The sequence below is a fragment of the Epinephelus lanceolatus genome, chromosome 11 (assembly GCF_041903045.1).
Source record: "Epinephelus lanceolatus isolate andai-2023 chromosome 11, ASM4190304v1, whole genome shotgun sequence".
Taxonomy (NCBI): domain Eukaryota; kingdom Metazoa; phylum Chordata; class Actinopteri; order Perciformes; family Serranidae; genus Epinephelus; species Epinephelus lanceolatus.
The window spans coordinates 42,702,789-42,730,156 of record NC_135744.1 but is presented as its reverse complement, the minus strand read 5'-3'; the positions used below and the strand labels follow the sequence as shown (position 1 = coordinate 42,730,156).

The 27,368-nt window shown below is 42.0% G+C and overlaps 2 protein-coding genes and 1 long non-coding RNA gene across 10 annotated transcripts in view; 1 reads left to right on the top strand and 2 right to left on the bottom strand.

Moving 5' to 3' along the window:
- Positions 1–475: 475 nt before the first annotated feature.
- Positions 476–11,949, bottom strand: dub (duboraya). Of its 2 annotated transcripts, none has more exons than XM_033611051.2 (7): positions 11,802–11,949; positions 6,268–6,357; positions 5,081–5,149; positions 4,869–4,937; positions 4,539–4,790; positions 2,572–3,027; positions 476–1,273 (listed from the first exon to the last, which is right to left on the bottom strand). In XM_033611051.2, exons 1-7 carry the CDS (start codon positions 11,805–11,807, stop codon positions 1,244–1,246), a joined length of 972 nt encoding a protein of 323 aa, XP_033466942.1. In that variant the 5' UTR covers positions 11,808–11,949; the 3' UTR covers positions 476–1,243. The 2 variants fall into 2 exon arrangements, with proteins under 2 accessions (XP_033466942.1, XP_033466934.1); XM_033611043.2 differs by having other exon boundaries at positions 4,869–4,940; positions 11,802–11,948.
- On the top strand, positions 6,281–21,592 carry LOC117246991 (uncharacterized). Of its 4 annotated transcripts, none has more exons than XR_004500787.2 (7): positions 6,281–6,382; positions 11,729–11,881; positions 12,054–12,121; positions 12,876–13,038; positions 13,691–14,172; positions 16,390–16,769; positions 18,142–21,592. It is a non-coding gene; the product is annotated as an uncharacterized LOC117246991 (long non-coding RNA). The 4 variants fall into 4 exon arrangements; XR_013492372.1 differs by having other exon boundaries at positions 12,876–13,938; positions 14,052–14,172; XR_013492371.1 differs by having other exon boundaries at positions 12,876–14,172; positions 16,683–16,769.
- A 1,954-nt stretch (positions 21,593–23,546) lies between these two features.
- The window catches only part of LOC117271015 (stromal interaction molecule 1-like), a 46,456-nt gene continuing 42,634 nt past the window's right edge, over positions 23,547–27,368 (bottom strand). For 2 of the 4 annotated variants that reach the window (XM_033649086.2, XM_033649110.2), the window contains exon 13: positions 23,548–27,229. In XM_033649086.2, the coding sequence (XP_033504977.2) occupies positions 26,764–27,229 (466 nt within the window). In that variant the 3' untranslated portion in view covers positions 23,548–26,763. Of the gene's footprint in view, positions 27,230–27,368 lie in introns of all 4 variants that reach the window. The other 2 variants (XM_033649095.2, XM_033649103.2) reach the window with 2 other exon arrangements.

Below are 27,368 nucleotides of genomic sequence, written 5' to 3'. Positions count from 1 at the left end.
CTCTTGTGGGTCTGTCCAAAGTTATTTAATACCTCCTTGTGGTTATTTAATGCCTCTTTGTGGTTGTTTTGTGTCTCTTTATGTCTGTTTAATGCCTCCTTGTGTTAATTTATAGCCTCTATGTTGCCATTTTGATTCCCATTGTCCCTCTTTTTTGTTAAATGCGTCTTTGTGGTAGTTTTGAGTCTCAATTTAAATCTTGTCACTCAAATGTTGTACTTGTTTGTTACCTTATTTTTTTATTTTTGCTACCTCATACATCTTCCTCACTGCATATCAGAGGGACAGTTTGTACATTTAACTCCACTTCATTTATCTGACAGCTGCAGTTACTTTGTGGATTAATATTTTATAAACAAAGGGATGTTTTCACTGAAGTCAAAGATTTGAATAATTCTTCCAGCTCTATCAGTGCTGAATATAAGACAGGAAAAAAATCTGAGAAACAGAACATTAAAGAGCAGATGAACATTCATGTAGCCAAAATTTGTTTTTTAATATCAGTTTCAAACTTAAAGGCACAATGTGACGTCCCAGGTTTAAAGACTTTACAACAGAATTTAGAGTTTCTGTAGCTGCTGCATCTTTGTACAGTTTTGAAACAATTAAAATACTGTTGGTTGGTAAAGTAGTATTTTATGAATGTTTGGAGTAAGGCTTCAGGTTTTTCTTCTTCACACACAAATGATTTCAACACAAACATAGATCTTATTTTGACACTTTGCATTTTGTTGCACAACTCACAATAAACGCACAGACACCAAATCACTCGTTGTCATCATCATCATCATCATCATCATCAGTCATAGCTCTGGAGGCACCGAACATCAAGAAAACATAAAAATGAAAACAACAAAATCACATTTTATAAAAAGATACAAACGCAGCGCTGCAGTGTAAAAAGGCTTTGAGTCGAGGGTTAGTAAAAACAGATTCACATCAATCGTTGTCGGGAGTTTTCTCATCCTTCGTGCTGAATTAAAGCTGGACCTTCAGTTAAAGTCCAAATTACATCAGCTACAAACTCGAGAGAAAAAAGTCAGTCGGCTTCCTCGCGTCGTCGTCACCATATCGGAGATAAAAGAAACTGTGGTGACAGAGTCTCATGAATATTCGTCTTAATGGTGTCCAGACTCTCAGACAGGCCTTTTCCGTCAGGCCTCCCAGCTGCAGGGTCTCCCTTCCAGCCCCCCAGGGGCTCATCATGGCTGCAGTGGTCCAACTCAAACGGACATCTGGTTTTTCATCGGCCCGAACTCTGACTCGTCTCCTCCTGTGGGAGAAATAAAACACTGTAACCTGGAAAAACAGATGTTTCTGTCCACTTGTTGCTCACTCTTTAAACTAAGCAGCCAAAGATCAACACCATGATTCTTCAGGAGTCTCTGTGTTTGTGTCACCTGATGAATGTCAGTCCGATATTCTCTCTCTTCTAGCCCTGTTTTTGGTCTCCACCAACTCCTGAGAGAAATGTCTGTCTCTTTAGCTGCTAAGTGCTCCACTATGTTCAGCAGCTAGACTCTAAAGCAGCATTTATACTTGTGTGTCAGCTCTATGCAGACCCTACACTGTAGCCTATACTGTTAGAGCATTTATACTTTTATACTGTGGAGGTGTGTCTGTGTCACTCTGCAGTTACACCTCCAAAACACTATTCGGTGGAAGTGGTTTCTGTGAAGTGCTGTTAAGTTTAGTTGATTCAAAACACACATTAAACACAGTAAACATGGCTTAATAGAGACAGTTTCAAACACAAATCAGCTTCACTATAACTTGCAGCATTCACAAACACTTGTCTTTATCTGGACACATTTTCCAAACAAATACAACATGCTAACGTTATTAGCACAAGCCTATGGCATTTTACATTGTATAAATTAGCCTAGCAGCTAGCAGAGATTTCCTCTGCTCATATGAAGCCAGGATAAATCACACACACTGTGTGGAGGCTTTATTGTCTTCACAATTTATTGTTTCTTATCTGTGAAATTAAAGTAAATCAAAGCTTTGTTTCCACTGAGGGAAATGGTTTCAGCTCACAGAGACAGACAGGAGGTCTGTGTCACTGTGACGTGTAGTTACATTTCTGGGGAGGTGCACGTCAGGCAGGTTTCATGTGTAGTTGCTAACTACATGTCGCCACAACGTACTGTTCACTAACAGTTAAAGGGTTTATGGAGCTGGTCCTTGTATAAGGAGATTACCATGTTCACTGCCATGTTTCTACAGTAGCCCAAAAGAGACATTCATGTTTTCACGTTCGGTCACTGTAGTTAACAGCCCCTCTGCAACCATCAGCGTCAGAAAAACGGTGATTTTTTAAACATGAAACGTCTTTATTCAGAGTTATTACTGGTTTAAATCAGCTGCTGTGTTTGTTCTGGAGAGGAAGAGACCTCTGTGGATAATTCAGCTCCCAGTAAAAACCTGAACAATGAACACTGAGGGAATTATAACCTGGAGAAGTTTCAGCTGGTTGTAATCTGTAATTCTCACCACTAGATGTCACTAAATCTGACACGCTGGGTCTTTAAATGAGCCCAAACAGACTGTAATTCATATAGAAGTCACCTCGCTCTTGTCTTCTTCTTCTTTGCTGTCTTTGTTTGTTGCTTCCTCAGCTGACTCTTCTTTCTGTTTGTCTGCAGAGTTTTTATCCTGACCTTCCTCCTGCTCCTCCTCCTCCTTTCCTCCTGATGAAGATCCCTCTCCTTTCCCTCCTCCCGTTGATCCCTCCTCCTCCTCCTCCTCCTTCTTCTTCTTCTCTTCTTCTCCTCCGGGCTCAGTGCTGATCTTTGGCTCACCTTCTTCATGGGATTCATTTTTCTCAGAACCTGCTGAAGTACCTGTGTCGTCCTCCTTCTCTCCTCCTCCTCCTCCTCCTCCCGTTGTTTTGTCTTCTGGTTCGGTCGGAGAGCTCAGACACAAGTCCCCTCCCTCGATGGCGACGCCGGCATCTTCTCCACTGCTGGACTTCCTGTGGCGGCGGGAAGGAGGGCGTCGCCGGATGGAGTGGCGAGCTCTGCCCTGGAGTAGAACAATTAGGGAGCAGAGAAGGACAGGTGAGGTCATTGCGTTCAGATGTCTCTCCTTGATGATGTCAGCAGACGTATGTTAAGACTCAAGTTTAAAGGCCTGCTGGTTGTTGGTGATAATAAACTGTTCATGATTAATAGTTACAAAGTTTATTGACTCTAAAGGATTAATGCCAGATAAGAAACAGTTGTTTCACATCTCTTTGTGGTAGTTTTGTATCTGTTGTCATTTTGCATCTCTTTGCAATGTCCCCTCAGACAGTCTTAATTGCTAACACAAACAAATTGCTAGCTAACGTAGCAAAATACTGAAGATAGTTTTTTGCTACATTAGCTAGCAATTTGTTAATGTGTAATTCGTGATGTAAAGTGTGTCTCAAATCGCATACTTCTGTTAGTAGTACTATGTACACTATGTACTTCTTGTGATAGGGTCGTCTCTCACTGCTGTTTTGCACTTACTTGAAGTAACGATAATTTATTCGCTTCTTATTCTATGTTGTCTTTTTAAGCAGACGTTGCCACAGATGGTGAAGCATTATTGCCAACATTTGACCTTTATCTCCGCCCACACATAAACCAAACTTACGCCACAACGTCAGTGCTGATTAAAATGTGCTGCTGTAGCTAGAAGCGAGTTCACTCGCAAGCTAACGTTGGCACTCCCATTATTGTTGGTGGTACCAAATCATTTCAGGTGAAAAAAACATTACTGACGGCTTCTATTCAATAACAGTTTTGGTACTTAGTGCAAAAAACGTGTAACTAGCAGGCTCCTTGTTGCCGCAATTTCACCAACTGCGAAGTTTGCTTCGTCACAAAGATGGTGACGGTTGAGGGTGAGAAGTGTTCGTCATTCTACACTCAACTTTTGGACTGTTTTGAGTGCACCACTAGAACACTGTATTTTCCTGTACGATGCAGCGTGAACACACCTAGCGCACATGTGCACTTAAAATATGAAGTGATGTGACGGATCTGGCTGGTAAATTACAAAGCTTGTCATTTGAAAAAAATTTTCTCAGCAAATTTTACAAAGCAACCAACTGCAGATCAGTACAGTGTAGCTTAAGTACAGCTAGCTGGCTAACCTTAGCTTACTTGCTTGCTAATGTTATTGCTAGCAAAACACTATCTGAGTGGATATGTCAGTAGGCTAGCTTGCTAAATTTCACCAGCTAATGTGATCTATGATGATAAGTGCTTTCCACTAGCCAGAGGCAATGCAAGGGTGTCCAACGTGCTAACAGTAACCTGAGCTAATGTTTTTAAAGATATTTTTTGGGCATTTTGCCTTTAATTGACAGGACAGTTAAGTGTGAAAGGGGGAGAGAGAGGGGGGATGACATGCAGCAAAGGGCCACAGGCTGGACTCGAACCCGGGCCGCTGCGGTAACAGCCTTGTACATGGGGCGCCTGCTCTATCCACTATGCCACTGACGCCCCGACCTGAGCTAATGTTAGCCATTGGTTGCTTTGTCGACCAATGAAAACAGAACAGACCTTGATGTTGTCGTTTGACAAGATGGATCCCTCTGCCACGGTTGGAGGGGCTTCAAAGGAGACGGGGCCTTCCTCCTCAGATAACGGAGGGACAGCGGCGACAGGGCTGGTGGGGGTGGCGGTGGATGAGGTGGTATCTGCGGTAACCGGGGCGGAGGCGGGGGAAGGCGGGGTGAAGGCAGGCGGCAGCAGCCTGAAGCCAGGGCTCTTTGGAGAGGGCTGCAGGGCTGAGGGAGACAGAGCCAGGTTGGCCTGCACAGAGAGACAGAGAGTGATGTCACAGTGATGTCACAGCGATGTCACAGAGCAGCAGAGGTCACCTGGACTCACCTGGAGCTTCTCGATCAGAGCAGAGTTCCTCTTGGCTTTGGCAGGTAGAGGAGAGGTGACATCTTGAGGCTGCTAACACACACACACACACACACACACACACACAAGACTCTGTTGTTAATATTGTTTAGTTAAAGATTTATTCTATATATATGTACAGTATACTTAAAACAATGTCCCCTCAGACAGTCATGTCTCTGTCTCTGTCTCACCTCCTGATCGTCTCCGTGGGGTTTGGGGATGTGTAAAGAGCGAGGAGGTCGTCGTCTGACCAGCTTCTCCTGGTAAACAAACACACAAACACACAAACCAAACAAGCAAACAAACATCAGTATTAAACGACTGACCTGTTACAGTGTCACAGCAGACTGACAGTCACCAACATGTTCTGGGCTCTCAGCTGTTTAAAACCAGTCACACACACACACAGTGACACTTTGTTCCTGCAGGAAACTGATAAACTGACATTAACACAGTTAATTTGTCATGAGCTGTCAGTCATGTTGAAACACACGTTAACACTTTTCCTGACTTTGCCTCATTTCCTGTTTGTCTTCTTCACATTCTGCCGTTAAAACACTGCAGCTCACTGACACATGACGGAGACATGTTGTTACAGTTATAGCTAAGAAAACAACATAACATTCAAAAAGATTATTATATTTAATAATCTTTTTGAATGGGGGGGGGCAGTATATCAATATTACACTGATATCATGATATGTGACTAGTAAGCTTTACATTGACATGTCAGTTACAACAGCATCATAAAATAACAACCCCTTCAGATTCTTCTCCTTTTTTAGTATAAACACGTCCATTCTGAAAACGATCATCCATTTACAAAACAAATGATGAACAGCCCAAGATATCCTCAGAAACATTATGTGCTTATTCAACAGAATGTCTCAGTTTTTCCACGTTCAGTCAGAATCAAATTTATTGTCATTATACAAGTTGTACAGTGAAATTAGAGGCAATGCCATGAAGTGCTCATAAACACACAGATAAGAAACAGAAAAAACAAATAAATAAATAATATTACATGTGACTTTTTTCAAGCTACTGAAGACGCAGGTTAAGTCGTCCTCTGCCTTACAAACCACCAAGTCTGAAGATTTGATGGTCTTAAATTGCTCCTGAAAGCTCTCAGCCTTCACAAGTGCATCAATATCAGGTGTGAAAAATCATCCAGTGGGTCAGACTGGACCTTTTGGAGGGCCAGTTCTGGCCCCTGGGCCGTATGTTTGACACCCCTGCTCTAGATCCTTTAGGGCCATTCAGTAATCAGTTCATGTTACTGTCAAGTCCGTACCGTCACCTTTTGACTGTGGTGTTGGGCCCGCCCCGTCAGACGTGTGTGTTTATGTGTTTTCTGACATACAGACGTTAAACTCACCGCTTCATTTCCTGCAGCATCATGTGGACGAGCTGAGTCTTTGAATCTTCCTGCAAGTTCAGCCACAGAGCGCCGGGACGGAGCCTCCTCCTGAGGGAAGGACACAGGACGTCAGGTAAAAACTGACAACGCTGAGTTCTTTCAGGTGTTTGTGCCGGGCGGCAGCACATTGATCTGAGTGCATTATTTCACATGTACAGTATTTTGTAGTAAAAAGACGATTATCTTGAATGTTTTAGAGAAATGATAAAAGCAGTTTGAGCAGGTGAAAGCAGAGATTGACACACAGAGGGAAATAAATGATATGATGGATATGTAGATTAATTTTAAAGTGAAGGTTTGTTTTCTTTATTTCTCTGAATCATGGAGTCTCTCACACTCTAACTCCTGCTGCTGTGATCACTAATGTCCTGATACTTTAACCACCACTCATACCAGTACTACGACCACACTATTGTTGCCACTGCCAGTGCTTGTCCCGCCCTGTGCTGCAGGGTACTTCCTGTCTGTGGTGGCATCTCAGCAGTACTGTGACCATGTTAGGAAGGAAATGTGAGTGTTATCATCAGTGAGGCAGCTGCTCATTAGAGACACAGCTCGGAGACAACATGACAACGTGCCTCACGTGTTTTCTGTTTGATCTAACACATCATGATGTGAGAAGAGTCGAGGCAGAGCTCGAACGTTAACAAACACTAACTGCTGCTAAAACCAGAACATCTTCCTCCGACATGTCTGTGTCTACACCTGTTCAACAAACAGTCAGACACAGTTTGATGCAGCTAAGCTAACAGTCCTCCTGCTGCCTGTCTCTGTGCTAAGCTAAGCTAAACCTGTGTTTATATAAAGCTGGTTAACTACAAACAACTATAACAAGAGCTAGCTCCAAACAGTTTGCATGATGATATTGGATATGAAACAAAAGGACCTAAAACCTTAACCTCGAAGAGACAACATGCAGGGAGTCACAACAATCTCACAAACATGCAGAACTACTTCAGAAAGATGCAAACTGCAAACTAAAGCTAAATGTCCAACGTCCACAAAGAGACGCAAAATGACAACAGAGAAGCAAACGACCACCGATTAATCACAGATATGACCACAGCTACACAAAGTGACTGCAAAGAGACAGAAAACAGCCACAGAGATGCAAAATGACAGCAAAAGGGTGAAAAACAGCCACAAAAAGGAGACTATCTGGGGTGGATTTGCATCTCTGTGGTTATTTAACCACAGAGATGCAAATCCACTCCGGATACACAACATGACATCAAAGAGTTGCAAAAACACCAAATAGGAGACACAAAACAACTACAAAGACTCACAAAACTGTCATAAAGACACCAACAATTACAAGAAGTGCAAAATGAGAACTAAGAGACTCAAAACTGCAAAAAAGAGACAACAAACGACTATGAAGGAATGTGAAATGACCAAAAGAGACTATTTCTACAGAGAGAAGCAATATGAATGCAAACGGACAGAAAACTGCCACAGAGATGCAAAATGACTGTTAAGAGATGCAAAAACCAGCAAAAAGAGACAAACAGTTACTACAAAGAGATGTAAAATGACCACAAAGAGACACACAAGGACTGTATAGGGATGCAAAACAAAAAAGAGATGGAGAACGACTACTGAGAGACATGAAACTGCCGCAAAGTGACAAACAGCAACCACAGAGGGACGCAAAAACAATCTCAAAGAGATGCAAATGACCAAAAAGAGACTCAAAACAGCCGCAGAGAGAGGTGCAAAAGGGCCACAGATAGCCACAAAATGGCCACAAAGACAACAATGACTACAAAGAGATGCTAAACGACACAATGAAAGTCAAATCAAACTTGACACAAGACAGACACAACACAACTACAAAGAAATGCAAGACGACCAAAAAAGACTCCCAAAATGACTGCAGAGATGCAGAACAACCACAAAGAGACACAAAACAAGTACAGGGAGATGCAAAATGACCGCAAAAACAATAAAATGGCTACAGAGACAGAAAATTACCATAAGATGCTAAATGACCAAAAAGAGATGAAAACTGACACAAAGAGACATAAAACTGACACAAAGAGACAAACAGTGACTGCAGAGAGACTCAAAATGACCAGAAAGAGATGTAAACAGACTACAAAGAGATGTAAAACTACTACTAAGAGACATGAAACTGACACAAAGAGACAAACATTGACTGCAAAGAGACGATCAACGACCAGAAAGAGACTGAAAATGACCTCAAAGTGACACAGAGCTACTACTGCTGCTGTAAGTACTACAACTAATGCTACAGCTGCCACCTGTCTTTATACATGTGTTATAGGTAGACAGGGCCATGATCCCTCACTGGCTTCCCACCAATGAAAACTAAAACATGTAAATCAGACAGCTTTAGTTCAAAACTGTACAGTCAGTCTGAACATGAGGACAGTACAAGTCTATTAAAGGATCACACACACACCACAAACACACACACACCACAAACACACACACACACACACCACAAACACACACACACACACAGTGCACACACTCAGCTGTTGACGTGGGGTTGATCCACGTCCATTTCAGCTGAAGGTCTCACATTGCTGACATTCAACAGATAATGAAATCACATTGCCGGGAGGACACACACACACACACACACACACACACACACACACACACACATTCCTTCCACAGTGTGTAGTTGACCTATAAACTGGAGGCAGAAACTGAAGAAAAAACAACCGTTAAACCACTTCCTCCTTCTGTGTGTGTGTGTGTTTTCATTCCTGTTATTTTTAAGAACAGCTTCTCTTCATACTTTTTAACATTAAATTATAAACTTCATATTAACGACACAGTTTGGGTTTCTCTAGTTGATGTCTTCAGATCAGTTTCAACCTTTAGATTAATTATCAATAAACACTGTTGTCTTTTTCTTAAACGACTACAGCTCCCATCAGGCTTTGATGCAGAAGCCCTTTTTAAACAGGAATTGTGCAAATCTGCAGGAAAGCCCAATCAGTGTTTTTTCTGCATTGGCAGTATAAAAGCAAAATCGGGGAGTGCAGCAAAATGCCGCCTACCTACTTTTGTTTATACAGAATGTGCCTTTTTCGGGGCAATGGGGGGCGTGAGCAGGTAACAAAACGTGTAGCTCAGCGTGTGACATAAACAGTGATGTGAGAGGGAAGCCGCGGCTGGTCAGTCCTTCGGCGATTCTCTCGTAAGTCTGGCCGTTCTTCACCGTCCCCGTCATCTGATGGTTAATGGCCTCTTCGTTTGCGAGGACAAGGAGGGCGCGCAATTCCTTGTCTCCCCAGTTGCTCATCTTTACAGTGTCTGTCAGGTTTGTGTTTCCCTCTTGCTACTAGCTGCTCGCTAATTCCTGCTATCAGCTGTTTCCTGTTTATCCACCGCCAGTGGGTCGCACGTGCGGCGTCATCAACAGCTCCTCCCACAAGTCTTCAACAGCCCCTCCCGTTGCGGAAGGCCGCCTCGGTCTGTTTCCACCAATATGTCTACCCTACGAGGCAGAAAATTGGGCACCTCGGATCAACTCGCCAATCCGGCTCTGTGTGTCTTAACGCTCGCAGCTTGCCGGCAAAACGGCCCAACATTCGCCGAAAATCTGGTAGTGTAAAAGGGGCTAGTGATGATGATGATGATGACAATGAGGATCAGCTCCTGTTCTATTGGGCTATACTGTGTCGTTTCAAAAGCCCTATTCGGACAGGATTAGTTTTACATAGGGACGTGGGGTTAAGTAATAATTACCAGAGATTTTAGTCCCATCCAAATGTGCCATGTCAGTAATCATTACCGCACGATGTCAGTAAAGATTACCGCGACTTTTACCTTCTGTAAAAGGGTCCCTGACAATTACCTCAGGTAATACTAATCCCATGCGAATAGACCAGCAGTAAATATGTGTGTAGATATTTCGTCATATCCTGTTTACAAGTGGTTTTTCGCGGGGGCTCTTTAAGAAGCACTCAGGTTGCACTTCACAGTTGGCCTGTGAAACCTCAGGTACTGTGGGCCTACGACTAACACGATTCAAGTGTGTTCGCGTGTGGTACGCACAGGAAGCAACGTCATACGCACATGACGACAGGAGGGGACGGCAGTGCATGAATGGATTTACCCCTCCCCTCCGTGCGAATTGGCCATTAATATTACTGACATACTGTGGTAAAGTGACATTACCCCACGTGCCCATGTAAAACTAATCCCGTCCGAATAGTGTTAGAGGACAATAGAGAGGACAACAAAGATAAAACCTGTTAAACTAAAGAATTTAAACTCAAAGGTCCACATACTAGTTTTCCAGAGCTTTCAGACACTCAAATGACGGTACCTTCATGTTATTTATGTAGACTGATTAACCTAGATGTCGGTCTGTTAACAAGCAGATGCAAACTGATGAAACAAAGAACTTAGTGGATTTTATTTAATGTTGAAGTTTCCTCAAACTTAACAGCAATTTTGAAAAAGCACAATTAGCACAATGGTTGCAAAGATACACAAATGACCACAAAGAGACACAACACGCCACACTGATGTAAAAAAGTGTCATAAAGAAACTGACAGGTGTTTGTATTACTGCACCACAGACTTTAGTGAATGTGCTGTCAGTGACCTGCAGTAACCTCTAGAGGTCAGTGAGCACACACACACACACACACACACACACACAGCGTGTCATTTCACTTTAATTAACATCAATTAAAACGTCTTTTCTTTGTTAAAAACAATAAAACTGCTTCATGAACACGTTTTTTTTCTGTTTCACACATAAAATGAATAATTTTTAATCCTTTAGTTGAAATAATGTCACCGACGTGTTCTTACGTCCGTGCTTCATGCGTGGTCACACTCACACGTGTCCTCAAATATGTGGTGCGTTTAGTGTGGTGCTGCTGGAAAGCTCTGACATCCGGCCTTCGACGGAGTTTGTGTGGAATTTAAAAAAGGGAAACGGGATCTGCTGATAAACCTGATAGCTCATCTGTGTGTGTGTGTGTGTGTGTGTGTGTGTGTGCAGCAGATATTTCAGGGGCGAAACAGAGAAGTAATTTTAGCGTAATAATCATATTTATCAGAATTTTTCTGAAATAAAATCAGCACTGTCCCTCTGCAGAAACACGACTGATGCGTGTTATCAAACGTCAGAACATGAATGTCGAACTGCAGCTGTAATAAACGACCTGTCGACACACCTCAAACACCACGGTGATGAAATCTGATGCAGAGTTTGATTTCCAGTCGCTCGCCGCGCTCTGCCAAACAGACGTTTTCCCCCAAAACAAATGAACAAATCTAACTTTGTTAAATCTAACCTGCAGATTTATTTATTTATATTTATATCACATTAATAAACAACAACAGAACTGAGCAGAAACATGATGAAGTCTGAGAGTGATGAGCAGCAGCTTCAGTAAACAGTTTGTGTTCTTCGATCTGACAGAAAACAACAACAACAACAACAACAACATGCAAACTGATCGTCAGCAGCAGAGAAACATTAGAAGAAGTTTTACCTCCATCCTGCTGGTCCTCTGTCAGCCGCCTCCTTTATGTCGAGTATGTGTCACAGAGGGAGCGCGGGGAGGCCTGCAGGGTAAATATAGAAGCAGAGTCACCACACACACACACACACACACACACACACACACACACACACACACAGAGGGCGGCTCATGTTCTGTCACATGTTCATCATCATCATCTCTCTGCTGCTGCTGCTTCATGTTGATTCATAACGTCTGAGTTATGTGATATATGTTCAACAGAAACCAGTTAGAGTGAGAAGGCTGGAAACAAACTACACTGAGAGGAAGTAGGAGCATCAGTACACAAGGTAGTAAACAACCAGAGTAAATAACCAAACAGTCTGCAGCTCTGTGAGGCTTTGAGCTGAACGCTCATTACAGAAGAGAAAAAGTTACTTTATTATTAGAAATGTTTGGATAAATAGAAAAATTAATAAATACACATCTAAGTAAATAAATACTTAAAGAAATTATTTATTATTTACATTGTGGACATTCCTTTTTATTTACATATGCATTCATTTTACAAATATGTATTATTGTTATTGAGTATTTAATATTTTTAATTCCTAATTTTATTTGTACATGTATTTATTTATTTATTTATTTATTTATGCACATATTCATTTAATTTCTGGTTTTATCTATATTTATCTATTTATTCATTCATTTATTCCTATATTTATTTGTACATTTATTTATCTATGTATTTTTTCTGTTTTTATATATTTAAACATTTATTTATGTATTCATTTAATTTCTGTTTTATCTACATTTATCTATTTATTTTTTTATCTATTCCTGTATTTATTTGTACATTTATTTATTTACATATTCATTTAATTTCTGGTTTTATCTACATTTATCTATTTATTCATTTATCTATTCCTGTATTTATTTGCACATTTATTTATCTACGTATTTTTTCTGTTTTTATATATTTATACATTTATTTATTTATATATTCATTTAATTTCTGTTTTATCTACATTTATCTATTTATTTTTGTATTTATTCCTGTATTTATTTGTACATTTATTTATTGACATACGTATGTTGCAGGTTGGTTTTCATGGAAATAAAACAAAGATATCAACCTGAAACCTGCTGGACAGTCAGTGAAGTCATCGTCAGCGCCAGCACCTTGTCGCTCAGTGGGTGGAGCGGGCGGTGTCCTTGAAACAGCGGCTGTGGGTTCAGTTCCAGCCAGCGCCCTTTTCTGCAGGTCACATTAGCATGTTGTATTTGTTTGGAAAACGTGTCAGTGAATCTTGTGAGTTGTAACGAAGCCGAATTTTGTAACGTTACCTTTGTTAAATGTTGCTGTTGTTCCTGGCGTCATATTAGAGGAGGAAAAGTCTGCTAGCTGCTAGGCTAATTTATACAATGTAAAATGCCATAGGCTTGTGCTAATAACGTTAGCATGTTGTATTTGTGGGGAAAATGGGGAAAAGTGTTTGTCTGTGAATGCTGCGAGTTATAGTGAAGCTGATTTGTGTACTTGTGTTTGAAACTGTCTCTATTAATCCATGTTTAATGTGTGTTTTGAATCAACTAAACTTTACAGCACTTCACAGAAACCCTGCCACCAACTAGTGTTTTGGAGGCGTAACTGCAGAGTGACACAGACACACCACCGCACAAGTACAAAGCACAAAGTATAAATCCCGCTTCAGCCAACATGAGGCGGACACTCGACTCGCTGAGCTCGAGGTCGCCTCCAGAACTGACCTATAAAGTTAGAATGAAATGTCTCAGTTTGACCACAGTCGTCATGAGTTTTAATCGCACAGTGCAGGTGTTTCTGTTATTTTGTCCACCCCTCTGTGTGCGTGTGTAGGTGGTCTCACTCATGAGCAATTTTATGTGTGTTTCAGATGTAGTGATAATTCGGGTGAAGAGGAACCTGCAGCCTGTCGTTGCTCTGCAGCGTCTCCGTCTTCTCTGAGGGGAAGTTGAGTCACTCAAGTGGAGAAAATTTCAACTTTCATTTCTGCTTTTGTGTTTCTTCACTTCTGCCCCAAACCCAGCCTGACTCTGGTTGCATAAGGACAAAATCAGAAAGCAACAAACTCCAGGGCGGCGCACAAACGAACGCACCGCAACAATAACCACTGATTTCTCTGTGAGCGCAGAACTTTTGTTTCTGCAGCAGCATCCGCTCCGTGTTTAAGATTCTAACAGATAAACAGAAACAGGTGTTCATTTCAAAACGTTAAAATCCTCCTCTTCTCTTAGGTCTATCTCAGATCATCATCTGACCAATCAGCATAGGCGGTTTGTCCTCGGAGCAGAGACACAGGACGTGGTTGGAGGGGAGGAGCCGAGCCAACAAGAAGACAGGAGGAAACCTTATAAGGTGAAAATAATATGACAGGAAATGTGACCAGAAAGTTACGCAACAGACAACTGTCAACAACACACCTTCAAACGTCACAAACCTGAATGGAAACATTTCACACGTCTGCAGAGACACAAACATCTGGGACATTTTATTACATTTAACTGATCTGTTTCCTTCTTGAAGTTTAAAGCAGTTTTTATTTTGGTGTCATTGAGACAAAAATCCCATAATAACCTTTGATCATATTGTAGCTGAAGTGTTCTGAGAGAAAACCAGACGTCAGCTCCTCCTCTAGTTTGAGGAGAGTTTGCCCAATCACAGATCATTTCAGAGAGACGGGCGTTCCTATTGGCTGTTGTACAGATACACCGTTCAGACAGTGAAAGTCTGATTCAGAGGACGATCCTGCAGAGAAAGTTCCAACATTAAAGGGAAATTTCAGTTTATTTCAACCTGTCTCCTATCGTCCTAAATTTGTTTCAAGTGACTAGTGACATAGAAATAATAGTTAGCATGTTAGCCGTTAGCCTAGATACAGCCAGGGCGCATAGTAGCGTCAGACCTGTTAAAACGTAAGTGAACGGGCAACCTTCAAGTGCAAAGTTAGTCCACTAAACAAGCTTTTTTTCCACACAGACCGCCTCATATCGTTAGGATAAATGTCAGAGAACATATAGAAAACGACATGTAAACGTGTTGTCTTACCTTACCGGTGTGCTGCCATGTTTGTTTACCGCTTTCCAAAGCGCGGCCGAAATATTGCGAAATTCCACCAATCTCCAGAGCTACGCAGCCTTGCAGCAGCCATTCTTCCTCTCTCGTCCTCTACCTGTTGCGCCTCTCTCTCTCTCTCCTCCTCCGTTCTTCAATTTCCCAAAGCTCTTCGTCAGTGTATTCTGGCTCAAATAAATAAGGGCGGCCATCAAACGCTTTCATAAAATAAATGAACTTTTCAGGCTACTGTCCGGTTCTGCCTTCCAGCTGTTGCTGCTTGTTCTCGCGAGATTTCAGGCACGGTATGAGATCGCCGCTTGTTCTAGCGATATTTCGGCCGTGCTTTGGAAAGCAGAGCTAGATGGTAAACAAACATGGCAGCACACCGGTAAGGTAAGACAACACGTTTACATGTCGTTTTCTATATGTTCTCTGACATTTATCCTAACGATATGAGGCGGTCTTTGTGGAAAAAAAGCTTGTTTAGTGGACTAACTTTGCACTTGAAGGTTGCCCGTTCACTTACGTTTTAACAGGTCTGACGCTACTATGCGCCCCGGCTGTATCTAGGCTAACGGCTAACATGCTAACTATTATTTTTTATGTCACTAGTCACTTGAAACAAATTTAGGACGATAGGAGACAGGTTGAAATAAACTGAAATTTCCCTTTAATAACTGACGACACCGCAGAGCAAACCTAAAACAGGAAGTCAGACTGATCAGAGTCTGAAACAGAGTCTGACAATAAATTAAAGACGTGTCAGTATCAGCAAAGTGTTTTTAAAACATGGAGGGAAAATGTCGCTAATAGTTTAGCCTCTTGCTAACAGGAGCTAATGCCTCACTGCTGCAGCTACATGTTCATGTGTCTGTAGCTAACGTTAGCGAGTAGCCTCTTGAATCAGTCACTCAGGATTCTTTGAACCTCGGCCAGCGATCTCTGTAGAACCAGCCCACGTTTCCACCAGTTTGGTCAGAACCATTGGACGGCGCCACACGAAGAACAGCAGCAGCAAGATGGCGGATAACACTGACCACCTGCAAGCTCTTGTTCTGTTATTACAGATATTTGTTCTTATCCAAAAACACAAGCCTGAGCCAGCTGTTGATCAGAGGGTCGTCACACTGCACGCTTTATTCCTTTGATCTCTTACTTCATGTCTCAACTGTCTTTCTGTGGTCATTTAAGTCACAAAACATGTTTTGGCCATAACTCAAGTATTCATTCATTCATTCAGATGAAACTTAACACATTTTATATCCAAAAGGTGAAAGGTCAACTTCACTGTGACATCATCATGTTCTGCATGAAACACTTTTCTGTCCAGTGTGTGAAGCGTCCATCTTTTAGACTTTGTAGCTTTACAGCAACATATGAAGCATCGTCTCCATCGTCCCGGCTCCACATGAGTCTGACAGATGTGGATGTAAACTGTGGCTTGGCTCATTTTAGGAGGCATAAATCCACAAAGAGGTCATTCTATTTTAATTCTGTTGTTTCTTTTGCCTTTAACAGATTTCTGCTGACCCCAGCTTTAACTTGGGACTCGACTTGAGCCTTGCTCTCTTCACTCAGGACTCACTGGTCTTGACTTGTGACCTCTTGAGTGATGTTGTGTTTTCACTTGTGACATGTATCTTTAAAAGTGTCACCATGACCTTTATTTTGAAGGGCCACACACCTGGTGTTAACTGAATGTTCAGTTTCAGGTTCTTTGTTTACACTGCTGAAATATTTTAACAGTCATTTTAAGGGAGAATCAGCAGCTGAGTTTGACCCTCGACAGACCAAATGTTTCCTCTCCTCAGTCTGCTGTTGTTTCCTGGCGGCTCTGTGCTGCCACCTGGTGGTGAAACATCTCACACTCTGTGGCAGGTTTCCAGAGCAGCTAACAGGTCAGTGAATGCACCGCCTACCGTTCATATTGTCTTATCCAGTCAGTTGTTGTTTTTTGTGTCTGTAAATCAGCAGCTGTTGTTTCAGTGAACTCAGCCACAGATAGAAGAAAAATTCAGAGATGGTAAAGATTAATAATTGTATGCAGTTGTTTAAATCAGGTGTTAAATAATAAAAAGTACTGAAGAGAAACTGTGTGTGACTCAGAATAACATGATGGTTACAGTTTGTAACTCTGCTTCTATGCGGTCAGCCACAGCAGCTCACTGACACTTAAAAAAATCTATTATTATTATTGACTCTATCGTGTGGTGCAGCCTGTTGGGTCTGTTCTGGAGAAACGTGGTGCTGCTGAACGATACTTCCTGTCCTCACAGCTGCAGCGTCGTCCAGGTTTCATTGTCAAATGAAGCAGATGTTTGGTGTGTTTCCATCCACCTGATCTGATTGTGAGCGGAATCACTTGACACAGGGGAACAAAGCTGAAATATCGAAAAGAAAACACATAAGGTCATTTGAGATGATGAATTTATAATCGGAGAGCATAAACGATCGAATCAATAAATGCTAATAAACTAATCAAGAGCACAAACTACGCAATTAGAGAAATGAAGCACTGAATATTAATTCAAGAACATAAACTGAGTAAGATAGAATAGAATATTTGTACGTTTCATAAGAATCAATAAGTGACACATGAGCTGTCTGTGGACGTTCCAGCTGGGATTGTGCCGCAAAATCCACATAATTTGAGCCATGGCTGAATCTAAATGTCCAGACTTCACTGCACTTGCAGACTTTGCGGGCACGTTCCCGGGAAGTGCTGACACTCCAAATCCAACATTCATCCAGTCAACAAGAGGCCTGAAGCGGACATTCTGCAGACTTCAGCAGACGTAGTCCCTGATCACACAGAAAGTGTTTTGTTGGTTGCAAAACATGAGGCGCACCACACTCTTATTTATTTATTTTTAAATTAAATGCCACTGAACGCCTGCTGCACCTTTTTGTTTTGCTGGGAAAAAAACCTTTCTCAATGTGTAAAATAGTTCTTTATAGTTTGGCCAATTAAAATGCTTCTTGAATTGTGTCAGCCAGATACAATGATATGATACTGATAATACAGAAACATGTAGAAGTGTGGGCTGTAGAGGGAGTGAGAGCACTTCTTCTTATTGCAGCCTGTCAGACTGCTGTGTAACAGGCTGAAAAATGGCCAAAACAATAACAAAAGTTCATCTAATGTCACTAAAACCCAATTTACTGAGTTATAGTCCTCATTAACAAACATTCTGTTTCTGAGCCTGCTATATAGAGATGTATTAAAACATTAAAAGCCTTTACATGAGATTTATATCTTGTCATCTGCAGGGACCGATGAGCAGACTGTTCATATCCTGAAACATCTTTATACACAACATGGGCTCAAATTACAGGAGCCATCCATGTGTTTGACACTTTACGCACAAGGTCCTCTGTTTCCAACCGAGCGGCACGACTGTTACCGGATATATATCCTGTTTGAATGACCTGTTTCCTGTCTGGATAGTGCCAACACATCGAGTATGACTGACTCTGAGCCAAACCCTGCTGACACAGGCTGTGATCTGCTCCTCCGCTAGAAGAACCAGAGGGAGGTGACAGCACCAGTTTCCAGTGTTCACACACTCCCAGGTGTGGAGCCGTGGACTGTGTCATTTTTTGCCCAGGGGGTTTCGTGCTCCTGCCCTCCGGATAGGCTGACCTGTTCCTCCAGACCATCCATTCTAACATCAACCCTTGACAAAGTATCAACAGACAGCAATCAGAAATACTTTATTGAGAAATTGTTGTGTTACAGGTGCTCCTTGCAAGAGAGGAAAGATACATGAAAATATAAGAAATTTAAACAATAGTATTTATGAATACTATACTATACTAATAGCAACTGTTTTTTTTTTTTTTTTCAACATATGAAATGGAAATTGACAACTTTTCAGCTAACTAGCTAGCGTGCTAGCTGTGCTAACTAATGCTGGCAGCCTGAAACAAACAACTATGATTCATTGTTGGTTAATTGTGTTATAATTTAAACAATGAACATGCTGGCCTGTGGTCCCTCTAATATGAGCAGTGGTTTAAGTTATTATAGTCTATTATGATCAGGGAGTTGATACGCAGACATTAGCTAGTGCTAGCATGGCTAGCTAGTTGAAATGTTGACTACTCCCATTACTGTGTAGTGATTGGTTGAATTAAAAACTTTTAAATGTTTGACTGACAGGCGATTGTGAGCCTCCCATTGGCCACATTTAAACATGATTGACAGATACCCCACCGCCTCAAGCTCGCACATGCGCACGTCTAAAATGGTGGCTCTCCGGCTCTGCAGGTGGATGATATTGGAAATATACAATACCAACATTTACTCTGGTGACTGGGCTGCGAACTCAGCTGCATGAGAGCAAAATGTACAATGAAGTCGTCCAGCACCATTTTATTCATGTGAAAGCAGAACTGATTGATTCAAGATCATGAATTGACCTATGGCTAAGCTACGCCCCCTCCACTCACTCAGACAAACTATCAACATTCAGTGAGCGGCGCTATGGCAGGTGTCACAGTACACGACATTTCACAAGAGGGAACTGATGATTTTTGGGGACATAATTAATCATTTTATTGTTGAGAAGGTCGATGAAAAGCTTAAATAACAAGCCAAAATTTACAGGTCACAGTGTACGCTTGTGAACCGCATCTGGTTGCTGTCACCATCAAAGACAACAAGTTAAAGTGCCACTGAAGTTAAGGTTTTTGGCTCAGAATATGAGAAAAGGATAACGGCCTTTTTACCATCTTTACCAAGAGTGTCTCTCCGTTAGTTTGGTGCTACAGTATTTACACTGAATCATTCAGCATAACGTTTGCCAACCTTTGTTATCTCTGCCATTACAGATAAGTTAATGAAGCTAAGCTCCAGAAGTTAACGTTAGCTTAACTAGAGCCCTTTGGACAACAGCTAACAATGATGTACGATCACCAAAGTACAAAACTAGAACAAAATAGGCTAATGAACTCCCAGCAAACAAGGTGACATGATGAACAACGCAGCTAGGAGCTAACGTTAGGCTAACTTTAGCTAACGTTAGCTAGAGATGTTAAAGATAACTTTATATTTCTTTCCAGCAAAGTGACAATATGTTGCCTCAAACACAATGTTGACTTACCTTAGAACAGATGTAGACATCATTGTTAATCTTATTCACGTTGAGTTGATGTTGTGGTCTAACGTTACCACACAACTTTATCCAAAGGAGACACTTTTCTCGGTTGAGATGTGGTTTAAAGTGTAAAAAATACACCTGGTCGCCCAGCCTCTCAGGATACCTTGTGTCAGAGTTGCATGTACCCCATGCACACCATTTGACCATTTTTAAACTTCAAATCTCAGAAAAAGCTCATAAAACCGAACAAACTGACTTTCTGTAATGCATTTCAATGGACGTCCAGGCAGAGAATGTCCGAGTGTATGGGAATGGCTATACGCACTGTGATTGGCTCATCGCGTTTGAGGGCGGGACTTTGCCATAGGTCAATAGAGTGTGCCAGGGCTGACGTCAAAACCCGGAAGTTTAGCATCGCGCTGGTTCCCGAAGAGAAAGTGAATGTGATTTTTGCATTGCGTTTTGGATTATGTCAGAAAATAAGCTCTGTGGCTAACACAAGTTTATGATACTTACAGGTTTTGTTCAGCGAGATAATCTTCACATATGAACACCTTTCATACCACATTTGAAGCTTAAATGCGATCGCCAGAAGTAAAAAGCTAACGTTAGGCTTTAACGGACTACATGACTACTCCACGGTCGCATGACTCTTGACGTCACCGCCACTAAGCTTTCAAGTGATTTCGGCCGCTTTATTTTAAAAACATTGTATAATGGGGAAATCGGACTGTTTAAGCTAAATAAGAAGCTGTAATGGCGGACTGCCAGCACTCTCGCCTGTTCGGGGGTGATGACGTTTAATGTCCCCGACAGGGTTTGTAGTCGTATTGAGCAACTTGTTAGCAACCGCCTTTTTTACGACATGTAAAAGCTTCAAAATTCACAAGTAGGGTATTTACTGGCGTGTTTTATGTCGTAGAACAAAACCTGAAACTCACTTAAGCTTTTGTTAACCACAGACCTTATTTGAGGCATTTTACCAAAATCCCAATCAAAAAACGTATTGACTTTTAGACAAGAGAACCGGAAGTGCTAAAAGCGCTAACAGAGTTCCGGGTTTACTGGCACACTGCATTCAGTCATTTGAGAGCAGAATTAATTAAATCAAGAGCTTGTTTTTGGCACTTCATCATTCCAGGACAAAAGTTATGAATTTGAGACCTTTGACTCATTAAATTGTTTATTTTTGGGCCAAATGTAGAAAATGTGAAGTAGATGAGTTTTGAGATGTTTGAAATAGTTTCAGGGTTCCCACATTTTCATGGACAAAATTCCTAAACTTTTCCAGGACTTTTCAAGGACTTATCATTAAATTGAATGACAACTCACAGCATATGACAGGAAGAGAACTGAACAGTCGACTTCACTCCAAATGTTCATTATTGTGTGAAAACTAACAGCAACCTTTTCTAATCCAGTCGGTGATGTTTGTGACATCACGTGGGAGGTTATCCACGGAAGATTACTGCAACTATTCCATGACTTTTTCAGGTTTTCCCTGACCGTAGGAACGCTGGTTAAAATTGCTGATACAGACAGAAATGCAGCAGAGAAGACAAACAGATCAGACGTTAAGTTTGTTTATTACAGATTTATAAATAAAAACAAATGTTGGATCATTTTCGTGACATGTTGTTTTTCTCCGACGTGTGAATGCTTGTAATTTATTGTGGCATCATGTGAGAGGAATTCTGGGTAATGGAGTCTTCACACTGACAGCTGGATTCTTTAAATAAACACATGGTGACACTTATCTTTGTTCAGAGTAAATAAAGATTAAGCTTCACATCCTGTTTAACATCCTGCTTCACACACACACACACACACACACACACACACACACACACACACCAGCTGATTTTTAACGCTGTGTGTGTGTGTGTGCATTAGTCCAAACTGTGCAGACACACACATTTTATTTCTCCAACTGAAACCTTTATCTCCTCCACAGATGAACATCAGACGGTGACAATAAGATGTGATGATGTGATGATGACGATGATGATGATGGACAGCAGAGCAGCATCTTCATCCAGGGACACTGTTGGTGTTGTGGTGAGTTGTCCTGAACGTAACATCGGTATCATCTGAAATATTTCCCCACCAAAATAAAATAAGTTTTAGTTTGACTTGTATACAGCACTCTGTGTCTGCATGCCACTCATCACTTTCCCTCCAGATAAATAAAGTTCTGTCTTAAATGCTTTTTGGGCTGAAGGAGATTTTTCGCTGCGATACCACAAATGGCCACTGGGAAAACTGGAAGCAGGACTGAGCGGCGTTCCTGGGGGTATGATGCGAGCCCAGTGTACAGGAATAGTCATGTGATGTTTGTTTTCAGGTGTGTTAGTGTGGACGGGGACTGTTTTTAAAACAAAAACGTATCAGTGTGGACGAATCCAACGGCCCTGACACACCTGACAGTTGGCTGTGGGCGTCTCTCACCCTAGTTTTTACGATGTGTCACGCATTGATGACCCTTGTTAGCTTTTTTTAGCGAATCCAGCATGTTGACTGAGCTACCGAGGAGCCTGTCAGTGAAATAAATCACTGATCAGCACTTCCATGTTTCAGATGATACATCATGTTTGTAGTCGACCAATGAAGATGAGTTTACATATCACATTGGGTTCGTCCTTCACCTTCTCAAAATGATCCCAGACTTTGGATTTCCTGCCCGACATGTTATTAACTAGCCTGTGGAATAACCGCAGGTACCAGCCCTGGAAATTAAAGGGAAATTTCGGTTTATTTCAACCCGTCTCCTATCGTCCTAAATTTGGTTAGCCATTAACCTAGATACAGCCGAAGCGTCAGACCTGTTAAAACGTAAGTGAACGGGCAGCCTTTCAAGTGCAAAGTTAGTCCACTAAACAAGCTTTTTTTCCACAAAGACCGCCTCATATCGTTAGGATAAATGTCAGAGAACATATAGAAAACGACATGTAAACGTGTTGTCTTACCTTACCGGTGTGCTGCCATGTTTGTTTACAATGTAGCTCTGCTTTCCAAAGCGCAGCCGAAATATATCTCGCGAGAACAAGCAGCGATCTCATAGCGTGCCTGAACAAGCAGCAACAGCTGGAAGGCAGAACCGGACGGTCGCCGAGGCGCAACAGGTAACGTTAGAGGACGAGAGAGGAGGAATGGCTGCTGCACGGCTGCGTAGCTCTGGAGATTGGTGGTGTACCTGTGAATGCTGTGCCCCAGTGCCCACAGAAGAGGAATGCCTCTGTTGCAAGGAATGGGACCGGTTGCAGCCTTATTTTCAAGGTCTGGATGTGACCGAGGATGAGACACCTCCACCTGGAGTAGTATCCAGCTGGGCTTTATCTAGAGCTCGCCAGATATATTTTGGCCGCGCTTTGGAAAGCAGAGCTAAATGGTAAACAAACATGGCAGCACACCGGTAAGGTAAGACAACACGTTTACGTGTCGTTTTCTATATGTTCTCTGACATTTATCCTAACGATATGAGGCGGTCTTTGTGGGAAAAAAGCTTGTTTAGTGGACTAACTTTGCACTTGAAGGTTGCCCGTTCACTTACGTTTTAACAGGTCTGATGCTATGGCTGTATCTAGGCTAACGGCTAACATGCTAACTATTATCTGTATGTCACTAGTCACTTGAAACAAATTTAGGACGATAGGAGACAGGTTGAAATAAACCGAAATTTCCCTTTAACCTGACTCCTGTCTGACTGCTGAGCGTGGACACTTCCTGTGTCTGTCCTTTCAAAGTAAACTCCCACATGGTCCAGTCATATAGGTTTAGATTTATTTTGACAAGGCGCAGCTCCTGATACAGTTTCACCTTTATTTTTGTTTTTTCTGCGACCAGGTGACCACTGAAATTTTGCCGACTAATGACCTTTCTGGTCGTCTAACATTTGGTCGACTGTTAGGGAGCAGCCCTGGTTGTTATATTAGGTGTTTTGAGCTCTTTAGCAAAAACATTTTGTAATTGTTTGTGTTACTAGCATCTTGAATCTGTCCTGTTGTCTGTTTCCCTTTTTGAATGACAATTACAGATGACTGCTGGTGAGCAGAGTTATTTCCAGTCACGCAGGCCCAAAATGTACGTGCTGGTTGGCTGTTGGTAATACTCTTTTCGGCCTGTTCAAGGGCGGCCTTTTGGTCAAAACATAGGTGACATGAGGCGATTCGTTGCTACTAGATCTTTTATGTCGGTTTGGTTTCTCCTGGCCTTCAAACTTTGGCTAAATAAAATTAGGGCTAAAAGAACAATAATTTTCATTATTGATTAATCTTCTGGTTATTTTCTAAATTAATAGCTTCATTGTTTCGTCTGTGAAATGTCAGGAAAGAGTGAAAAACACTTTTTACTTCTTCAGATGTCTCTTGTTTTGTCCGACCAACACAAAAAAACAAAATGTTCAAATTCAGATAAAACTGAAAATCAGTAAATGTTAACACTGGAGACGCTGGAAACAAAGAACGTTGGCATTTTTGCTTAACAAAATCGACTAAAACCATAAATTATCTGAATGATTGCAGATTAATTTTCTGGTGATCGATGAATAGTTGAATCTCAAAGTGACAAAATTAAACTATCAGATATAAAACCATCAGATTTTTTCCACCATGCACCAAAATAAAAACTGAAACTCAAGATAATAAACTTCACTCTGATATATACATATGAAACAAAACAAAACAAGGCATTTACAGACGACCATGTGAGTTTCCATCATGCATCTGACAAACATAAACAAAGGAGGCAGTAACAGCTGCGTTCTGAATCGCATACTCTTTCTTTTTACTTTCAGTCGTTACTGCAGCTGCCTTTAAAACGTACGTACTGTTTCATGAACACAGTCCGGACGTACGACTGTCTCATAACGTTATGCCCTGAACTCTGACCCTCTTGTTTTTATATAACAAACACCACTTACAGAGTTCGCCAGAGACGAAGATCAACCTGCAGAGCTCTGCTGTTATTACTTTGTGACGTGTAGTTTAAATTTAAAGTTATAACTGCTCAGATTGCAGATGCTAACAGATTATATTTGTGACAGTGAAATTACATCTGCAGTTCTATGTCACTGTTATTTTTTATTGTTATGTCCTTTAGATGTTTGTAATATTTATGATTATTTTATTCACTTTAACAGATGACAGCTGTCAATGAGCTGTCATCTGTTTGCGGCTCAGTTGATGTGACATATCGTCCTCTGTGCAGAGGATTGTGGGTCAGAACAGCCAGTAAAGCATGCTGGCTTACACACTGTAAAATACAGCCGGATGTAGTAGAACATTACATTTGACATACTCTGTATTTAGACTTACTAAATCTTTTTTGGCGTACTATATGGCAGACCCGTTCAATTAGCGGGGCTTAGCTGGAGGCAAAACAGTTCTCCACAGACATTAGCTAGCGCTAGCTAACAAGTTGTGTTGTCTTGTTTTAGACGATGGAGGAAGATGATGTGAGTGGTGCGTTCAGAAACACTCATTGTGAGTGTGGGAGCGCACTCTGACACAAACTGGAGCGTTGACAAATTGGGAGCGCTGTCTGAATGTAGCGTTGGGTTATCCAGAGCAGCGCACTCTCAGAGTGGCAGAGCGCACTCTGGACACTCTGTCTGTGGAGACGGAGCAGCAGAGCGCCGAGCGGAGTGAATGTGTGATTAACTTAACCGTTGGTTCATTCATGTAGAAATATATAACGCTGCGTTTCTTCCACCAACAGGGCTCTCATGTTAGTGTAGAGCGTCACACTGAATTTACCAACGCACCATGTCAGGTCACTCACTCTCCGAGACCGCCAGTGTTACTTGAATAAGTAAACACTGACCAACGGGACCAGACTGGCCGACCCGTATGCTCTCACTCAGTGGATGGATGATGTCACAGGAAGCCAATCTTACAAAGGAGGACCACACTTGTTTGTTTTGCTATGGAAGCTAACGTTAGCTAATGTGCTAAAAAGTTAGCGTTCCAGAGAAATCCAATATTCCTCTTAATCCCTCCCCAGTTTCTGATGAGGTGGACATGATAACCCTTAATACACATAACCTTATTCATCCCTACAACAGGAAATACTTTTTCCCTAACCTGATATGAAGTGTGTGCTGCACATGTGAGCATTTTTGATGATGGCCTCCGTCCAGTCCTTTGGTCTTATCACATTTAACCATAGTTGTCTTTGTTTTTGTTGACGGGCAGTGGCGGCTGGTTTTGAGCCATGACTCCTTCTATTCTGGCTCCCAATAACACAACAAGACAAACACATTTTAACACTCCTATGGAGCCTACAGCCCTGTGGGGGAGAGGCAGCTGCACCTCCAGCTGATAACATGTCATCGTGATATCGGCCTTAAAAGGGTCTATTTAAGTTTTAAATCTCTTCATCAAAATTTCTCTGAAAAACTAAACAGGAAGTAAAACTACAAATTAAATTTTTTCACTGTCGTCAGTCGTCCTCTTGTTCGTCTTCTTTGGTTTGTGTCTTTGTAGGAATCGTTCGTCTCCGTGTCCCCTGGGCGTTGTGAGGAGCATCGTATGTTTTCCCTCGGTGAGTCCAAAAATCTGATCTTTTCTCAGTCTGACAGAAAAATAAAATCATTTGGCAGAAAAGGTTGATATAAAAAATGCCTGAGTGAAGCGTTAAAAAAAAACCACATGTTCCCTGTGAGCGACAGTTTGGTTCCTACATCACGATGAAGGTGAGGATCTCATTGTGATGAAGATGAAGGTCTTGTCATGAGTCAGTAGCGGACAGAAGCAGGTGTGTGAGTTTTGTCTGAGCTCAGACGCAACGGCGTTCAGTGGCGTCCCTGCTTCTTCTTAAAGATCTTATTAAAAGCGTTTCTCCTGCGGCTGACGGACGATTCGCTCTCCTCACCTCCGTCCTCCTCCACTGGGCTCCGCCTGGTCGGGAGCTGGACGCCCGTCCCCCGACCACTGTTAGAAGAGCTGGACGAGGTGGAAGACGAGAAGATGGCTGGGACGTCAGTGGCGGCGTCGGACGTGACGCAGAGGGAGCGGGTGGAGCAGGATGAGGCGAGGATGCCAGCAGGGCTGCCCCTCAGCTCCCCCAGACTGGAGCTCTTCTCCAGGCTTCCTACTCCTCCTCCTCCTCCTCCTCCTCCTCCTCCTCCTCCGACCCCGGAGCCCTGCAGGGGGTGGAGCCTGGATGAAAGGAGGAAGGGCTTGGAGCCGTACAAGCTTCGTGATTCGCCGTGAGAAAGAGGGAGGGAGGAGTCAGAGTCTGAGCGGTTCATGATGTCCCTAAAAGAAACAGAGAGACAGTAATGACGGCAGAAGCTAAAGTTTCATTGTAATGTCAAAAAGATGGACATCAAAACCTGACACACTGTAAACTCTAAATTAATCAAGCTCTGTTGGCACATCTGTTAAAAGATCTGAA